The sequence below is a fragment of the Buceros rhinoceros genome, unplaced genomic scaffold, assembly GCF_000710305.1.
Source record: "Buceros rhinoceros silvestris isolate BGI_N320 unplaced genomic scaffold, ASM71030v1 scaffold7835, whole genome shotgun sequence".
Lineage (NCBI taxonomy): Eukaryota > Metazoa > Chordata > Aves > Bucerotiformes > Bucerotidae > Buceros > Buceros rhinoceros.
Window position 1 is genome coordinate 3670 of NW_010414494.1, and position 7809 is coordinate 11478.

General features: G+C 54.2%; 1 protein-coding gene across 1 annotated transcript; it reads right to left on the reverse strand.

The window, feature by feature from the left end:
• Positions 1 to 82: 82 nt before the first annotated feature.
• Positions 83 to 4670, reverse strand: LOC104494294 (rab-like protein 6; the record flags this gene model as incomplete). Its single annotated transcript, XM_010137104.1, has 4 exons — positions 83 to 132; positions 1575 to 1749; positions 3465 to 3813; positions 4452 to 4670. Coding segments are annotated over 4 exons (793 nt in total), but the record flags the coding sequence as incomplete, so codon positions are not given.
• Positions 4671 to 7809: the final 3139 nt, after the last annotated feature.

The following is a 7809-nucleotide window of genomic DNA, read 5'->3' on the forward strand; positions in this document are numbered from 1 at the left end:
TGCACAGCACACGGCACAGGGCCACCCCTCTCCCCGGCTGGTGGATAATACGGCAGATCGGCTCTGAGAAATGAAAGAGTACCTCTTTGCTTTTCTTTTTCTTCTTCTTTTTCTCCTTATAAGGTTGTTTATCTGTTCAAACAAAGAAACCAACAAGGTTTTTAATCCACTTACACCGTAAAAGATGCGATTCTGCCCTGTCCCAGTTCCTGAGAACAAAAGGCTCCATCCTGGAGCCATGTGCAAAGGGAATCGCGACAAACGGCACCCCGTGGGAAACCAGCACTGGCCCCAGCAGTCACACCCCAGCTAAACCATCACATCTGCTTTACCCGTGAGCACTGCATCTCCTGTATCACTCCGTGCTACGAACACTGACCTGGGCGGTCAGTGTCACAGCTACCGACAGACAGATACAGAGACCACTCCACGAACCGGTCCATAACCGAACTGGGGCCCAGGTGATTATTTCCAGGACTGGAGAAGAACTTCTGGGAACAATATCCCTCTGACCATTAAATACCCAAAATCCTTCCAGGTTTGACTGCTCAGCGTCTGCTGCCTTTGCACAGAACCTCCTCGAACAGGAGAGTGTCTGCTTGGCCCTTTCACAGGAGGCTTTGTGACTGCCCCGCGTTCCATGGGTGGTGTTCGACTGCCAGTCTTACCTACACTCTCTTCTTTCCTCAGCTGATCTGTAAGACAAGTCAGCCAAGAGAAGCCTAATTGCTGGTCAAGCTCCAAGACTACCAAGATGAAGTTTTATATTTATCCCAGAAAGGGGAGGTAGGAGAAACCTACGGCGAATTATTAAAGCCACTAAACCGAAGTTAAATCATTGACCTGGGCCTCTGCAGAGGCACTTGTAGCTATTTCAGGCTGCGCTGCTCAGCAGCTCAGAGCGACAAGCCGCTGAAGCCGTCGCAGGCTGTGACACCTTGACGACGCTCCTGGAGCAGCTCCTCAAGAGAGCTCTGGGGCTGCTACAGCTTTCTCCCACCTCAAGCCTTTAACATCCCACCTTTCATGGTGACATCAGGGGCAGATCTATAGGAAGTTGCTTTGCAGTAATGCCAAGGCAGCAGAAATTACTTGTGTGAGTGACATTTGTTCGATCGGGAGATGGGGGGAAAAACAAGCCTGGGGACTGCTCAGGTTGTGCCAGAACCTCACTCCACCGCTCCCCAAACCAGAGGAGCAAATTGGCAGGGTATGTCAGATCCAAATTCTTGAAGGGGTGGATGTCGCAAAGCTGAACACCACTTCCCAGGCAGGCAAGGCGCAGCGGGAAGCTTTACCCAAAAGCAGCCTGTGAAAGATGTGCTCCTGCTTCCAGCGGGACAAAAATAATACAGGGCTGATGCCACAGATGAGCCAAGTTCCTCCCCCTCCCCGGGGAGAAAATCTTACAGGAAGTTATTTATGCCGTGTTAAACCACACTGAAGACTCACACAGGGCATTGCAGGAGGTGACAGGGTGTTTTCTGTACTGTGAACGGGTTTGCTTACACCCGGGAACCATCTTGGAGAACACAAAGAAAACCAGCAAGAGTGGAAATTGGGTGTGACTTTACCTTCCTCACTGCTCTCCTTGGGACCAGCTTCCTCCAGCCCCAAACCAAAGAGATCCGAGTCATTTTTCGGTTTAAAGGAGTGGACTGTTGATTTAACGGGTTGGGGTGGCTTTGCCAATGAGGTATTGTCATCATCGGATATTTCAGAGAGATCTTCCCGGACTGGGAATTCATCCTAGAGACAAGAAAAGGCAGACAACACTGTCAAATCTTACAGCTGAAATCCTGAAGCATTTTATACACAAAAAAATTAGACGTCAGAGGTGGGAAGGGAAGGAAATGGCAGGAAATGGAGCTGCTGCTACCTGGAAATCAGTGCTCTTATAAGCTTCTTGCCTGGGTAAAATGCCTCAGTAACACCGGTACTGGGAAGGGTGCTCTGATAACGTAACATTCGTGCCACCAAAATCAAGTTCCGGATGTAAAGGGATTAAACGAGTCCTTGAACTGTGTTAGTTCAACAGCACCAGCCTCTAACCGCCCTGGAGAGGCTCCCCTGTTGTGGGGAAAACGCAATCTAAGCACACTCAGCTCCAGCCCTGACATCAAACCCCTTTTGCTGGGGAGCTCCGCGGGGTCTCGCGCACCAGGGGAACCTGCGGCAGGGCCAAGGATGCGGCGGGTGGCTGCAGGGCGACTCCCTGCAGCGAGTCCAAAGGGAATGTGCTCCCAGGGCACATCTGCCCCTTGAGTGAGGGCTAAAAGCCAGGATGCTGCAGAGACTGGATATCACCCAAAAATCCTCTGTCTCTGCAAGATGGCAATGGAAATGAAGTGTAACGATCTCCGATACCTGCCAGCTCATCCTCTGCAGAGCTCTGTCACCACCCTGTCTTTGTATCCTCCACGCTGACCAAACCTGGCCTCACGCTGCTGCTGCTCTGGGCAATGCTCCCTCCCTCCTCTCTAACGACCGTGTTTTTACTGCCTGACCAGTATACCTCGTAGTGGAAAAGCATTCATGACTTGTGGGGCTTCTCTCTGACAGTGCAAGCTCCCTCACAAACCCCGTTTCTCATCTCCGCATGCAAAGAGAACTAAACTTGCTCCAAATACTCGTATTTTCCTATTAAAGTGCCAAGAAAAGCAGGCACTGAAAATGCTAAATGAATGGAAAACTACTTAATAAACAGCACAACACGCAGGCGAGGTCAAAGAAACGGGGACAACCGGCCTTTCTGCAGGATGCCGGAACGATGTGAACGCAGTGGCTGCTCCGGACCAGCTAACGCAGACAGCAGGAGAGCCCTGAACAGCCACTGCCCATCCCGAGCTGCAGTGACGGTTCCTGGAGGCTGCGGCTGCAGATCACCGAAATCAGGCTACCTGCAGCCACAGCGCCAGGTTCCTGCCAGCCCGCAGAAGAGAGCTGTGTTTTCTGGAGAGGACTCTGCTGCACCCTGCGTTTGAGCAGGCTGTCCCCACGCTGGATGTCACCGAGATGTTGCAGCCGACCTGGCTATACTGGAAAGTCTTCGCAGGCAGATTTTGCTCCTTCAGTAAGGAGCTTTGCCAAACAAATTTTGTTGCAGCCTTTTGGTTGCTGTATTGACTGCAGGGAGCTCCCTCTGTCTGGCAGGCACACACTTCTACCCAGTAAACCCTGGGTGAAAAACCATCAGCTTTGGTCAGTCCCCACTGCTGGACTGACCGTGCTTCAGAGCCACCGAGAATGAACAGCACATGAAACCCCGTAAGCACACACCTCACTGCTGCGTGGCTTCGACATCAGAGGGCTTGTGCTTATACCAACCCCTTCAGGGTGCTTAGCCCCTGCTGTGGCTGCTGCTGAGCGACGGGAGAGCGGATGAACGCTCTGCTCAGCACAACGCCCCAACACTCCGCACTCAGCGTCGCGGCAGCGCACAGCGATTCAGGCGAGTTATTTACCGTTTTCTTCTTCTGGCTGTCAGAATCCTCGCTTTCGAAGTCAGGATCATCCATAACAAATGAGAGCATCTGAGTAGCTATTGGTCCCTCTTGGTCGCTGTCAGACTCCTCAGGCTTTTCCTCTTTGACCACTTTCTGCTTGAGAGCATGTCCTTTGCTTTGGGAAGTGGTCTTTGGGGCCTGGGCTGCTGCTGGGCTGGCAGCAGTGGCAGCTGGCAGGCCTGGGTTGACCTTGCTGCTGCTGTTCCTTTCAGACCCAGAGCGTGGAGGTAAACCGTCAAGAGGCTTCGGGTCAGTTGCTTTGGTCAAAATTGCTTCACTCTGTGGTTTCAGAGAATTTCTGGAAGACCTGAGAAGAAACAAACAAGCTGTCAGGGCCTGTCCAACCCCATTCTGTGAAGCAAAGCACCAGCTAATAGCTGAGCCTGTCTCAGGGGCTGCAACGTGCATCTCGGCAGGAGAGGCAGTTCATCCTGGGGGTGTGTGGTCCAACACGTACCACCGAAGAGGGCTGAAGACAGCTCTCGTGCCCCTGTGGATGCTGACACACCGGTGCCTGTGCCAGCCGGCCATGCCTGACAGGATGAGGTATGTGGAGATCACGATCCAGATCACTGTTCTCCAGCACGGGGTGTGCTGAACGACCTCCGCTCCCTTTACCACAAGACTCCTCTGTCCTCCTCACACCGCTACGAACAGATGCTCAGGAGCTGTTACAGCCTCTTATTCCAACTTGACAAGAAGGCTGGGCCACCCCCAAGCAGAAACATACCAGCGGCCGCAGGAGCAGGGTGCTTTAAGGCGAGGGCCGAGGTGTGGGGCAGAGAACACTGCGGAGAGCAGCCACACCTCAGTAAGTGTAGCCCCAGCCCACAGCCAAAGAGACAGGCTGACAGGGACACCAGGACTTCCCAGAGGCCACACAGAGGCAGTGGCAGGACCGAGAAGAGGCCAGTACGACCCCAGCCTTCATGCTGCACTTCATACCTTTTTTTTTCCTGCTCTGTGTCGATGTCTGCATCAGGTATGAGTGTGACTTTAGAGTCCTTCACCTCTTCGTCTTCCTCATCCTCACTGGAGAGGGTGACATTCTTGCTGGGCACCCGCTCAGCTGCCAGCATGGCTCTGCTGGGGATTTTGTCATCCAGATCCAGGTCGTCTTGGAAACCTGCCACCATGGGGTTGCCCCCAGGCACCTCGCCATCGCTGCAGAAGAGACAAAGATGGGCACAGACCTCCCCTTCAAAGCAGACTTTAGCCTGGCTTTTCTGACTGTCTCCAGGGTCAAGATCCCTCAGCCCGGGGCAGCTGGACTGCCCTGCTCCCTGCCCAGCTGCTCCAGCCGGGCTGGCCCCGCTCCCTGCGGGTTGCAGCTGTGGCACAAACCCTGCACAAAATGGGCCACAGAAAGATCTGCCACACTGCAGCCGCTGTCACTTGAGCTGAAAATAAGTGGAAAAGGTGAATGTCGGTGCTACAGAGAAGCCTGTTGCTTCAGCTTGCTCAGAACATCTCTGGTCCGGCATGCAGGGATCAGTCAAACTGGGGAACCACCTGCCTCCATCCCCCCATCGTGTAATTAAACCAGAGCACACTGCCACTGCCATGGGAATTCACCTGCAGCTCTCAGCTCCCTGGAGTTATTTCTATTTCTGTGATACTCCCTAAAGCTGGCAGCTACCCAGACACCAGAACCATGCTTTAACGCTCCCCAAATTAAATTAACCTCAGGACACTCTTCCAGAGGCAGGAGCCTGTCAGCCTCCCTGGATGTAATACAGTTGTGTGCTCAGAGGCATCGTGATAAAGAGCGTCACAGCTGAAATTGTGGTCTGAATGTCCCCAGGACTCAATAAATGTAATGATTTGTGAGGGATTTGCTCATGTCAGGAACAGAGATATTTTCCCCAGCCTTGGCTGAGGAGCCTTTGCCTCACCATTCCTCGCAGCAGACACCCGGTTCCTTCCTGACCACCCTCCACACACAACAGCCAGTGCCCTTTTAATGACTCACGATCACTGAATCACAGACTGGTTTGGGTCGGAAAAGCCCTTTCAGCTCCTCGAGTCCCCCCGTTCCCCGGCACTGCCAGGTCCCCCCTGTCCCTCAGCAACACCTCCACAGGGCTGGGAAACCCCTCCAGGGATGGGGACTCCACCACTGCCCTGGGCAGCCTGCCCCAATGCCTGACCACCCTCTCTGTGAAAAAATATCCTGATACCCAACCTCCACCTCACCTGGTGCAACTTGAGGCCATTTCCTCTCGTCCTGTCTCTTGTTACATGGGAGGAGAGACCGACTCAATATGAACTGTACAAGCACGGCCTTCATTTGGACACAGAGACCAAAAGGAATGATTACAGCTTGGAACAGATGAGATTTTAGAGGCATAAAGGAATGACAGAACCCTGAAATCCTTGATCTGGGAGAAGGTGGCATTCCCAGTCACTAGCAGGCAGCCTGAACGGGAAGAGACAGTGGAGGATGGTGTGGGGACGGGAGGGGAAGTGCCAAGGCCCTGGCACAGCCCGGGTGATGGCACTGCTCGCTCTGGCTCTTATAGCTAGTTACTGGTGTACGAGTCAGCTTTAAAGGATTAACACCGCTGCCAGCAGATGGGTGGGTTGTTTGTGACAAATGGGACAGCATGCCTGGGACAAGTGGAGCGGCGCACTGCAAGTGCCTACAACCCGTCCTTGTCCGGGCTGGTGCGCTGAGGTCGGATCCAACACCCGCCGCTGCCTCTGCTGCGGGTCCCTCTGCTTGCAGGAGCAGACAGCGCAGCAGGGACAGGCTGCTCAAGAGCCCCTTCACCAGTAACACTGCTGCTCTCACAGCGAGCCAGGGAGGAGGCACGCAGCCCGTCCCGCACAAAGGAGGAGAAAACTGGTGCCCAAACCAGCCTCTGAGGCTGGAGGAATGACAAGGGAGCGATTCCTGAGCTCTGCGAAGCGCTGCCAGGGTTTCCTCTGGAAACGCGCTGACAAGAAAATGGAGCCGCATCCTAAAAATGGCAGGACATTATCCTGAGCTGGTGACGCTGCGTTTAACGTGTCGCTGCTCTGCTCAGCATGAGGACCCTTCAGAGACTATGCCATCGCCCCTCCACCACACACCTACAAGACCTGCAGCCTTCAGAGCACTCCCAGACTGAACAGACCATCCTCGTGTGCACACAAAGTGGGTCACCTCCCTCCGCAGCGAACACGCTGCCTCCATCTACATCCTCCACACACATCGCTGAGCGGCAGCTCGAGAGCAAAGCAATGGAGTGAATATTCGTCAGGAAAATCACTGCTGCAGCACAAACAAGGTCTGACAATGCAAAATTAGTATCAGCTTGTGGTCCTGAGGTTCCAGCTGGAAGGAATTCAGAGTATGCAAAAACAGGCACATTGTACCACTCCCTCCAATGCCTGTTGCGCTGCCAGGCCTGTGTTCGTGTCGAGCCAACGGGTCTGCAGGGGCAGGTACCCTCCCGAAGGGACTGTGCTCACCGGGCTCTGCGTCTGAGCTACGGATCAAAGAGCCCATCAGGGTTTCCTCAGTGAGTCCTTCGTTGTGTTGGCGACAGTGGCTGCAGAGGAGCCAGCAGTGTGCCCAGGGGGCCAAGAAGCCTGAGGGCATCCTGCCTTGTACCAGTACTGGTGTGGCCAGCAAGAGCAGGGCAGGCATCACCCCCCTCGAATCCTCGGTTCAGTTTTGGTCCCCTCACTCCCAGAAGGACATTGAGGGGCTGGAGCATGTCCAGAGAAGGGCAATGGAGCTGATGCAGGGTCTGGAGCACAATGCGCTGCGAAGGAGGAAGCTGTGAAGAAGTCTCTCTCCATGCTCTGTGCAAGCCCAAAGGCGTCTCTTCCTGCCCCCCAGCAGCTCACTGCACTGGAAGGCCACCACGATTGGGGACAGAGCGTGGAGCGCAGGAACACAACAACCCTACAACCAAAGGGCAGGGCTCTGGCACCGCTGTCGGAGGTGTCTGGCTTTTGTATAGTTTAACACTTACTTGCTTCCAGCAAATGATGTCCTGGAGCCTCCCAGCCCCAACAAGAACTGCCTCTGTCGAGCTCTCAGGGCTCCCCAGGACCAGCCTTTCAGCAGCCCCCAGGAAGGTCAGGCCTGGTTCTCCTGACATCTCCTCGTGAAACACAGGAAAAGATCCCAGCTCAGCCACAGCCGCGAGCAAGACACTTTGTAGGCCAGCAGGCTTCTAGCAACCGCCACTCTCTCTCTTTCTCTCTTTCCTTCTTTTTTTTTTAATTTATTAAAAATAAACCATCCACGTGCTCCACCATCACACGGGCTGATGACTCAGGCTGACCTGCACCAGACAGGCAGCGAGCC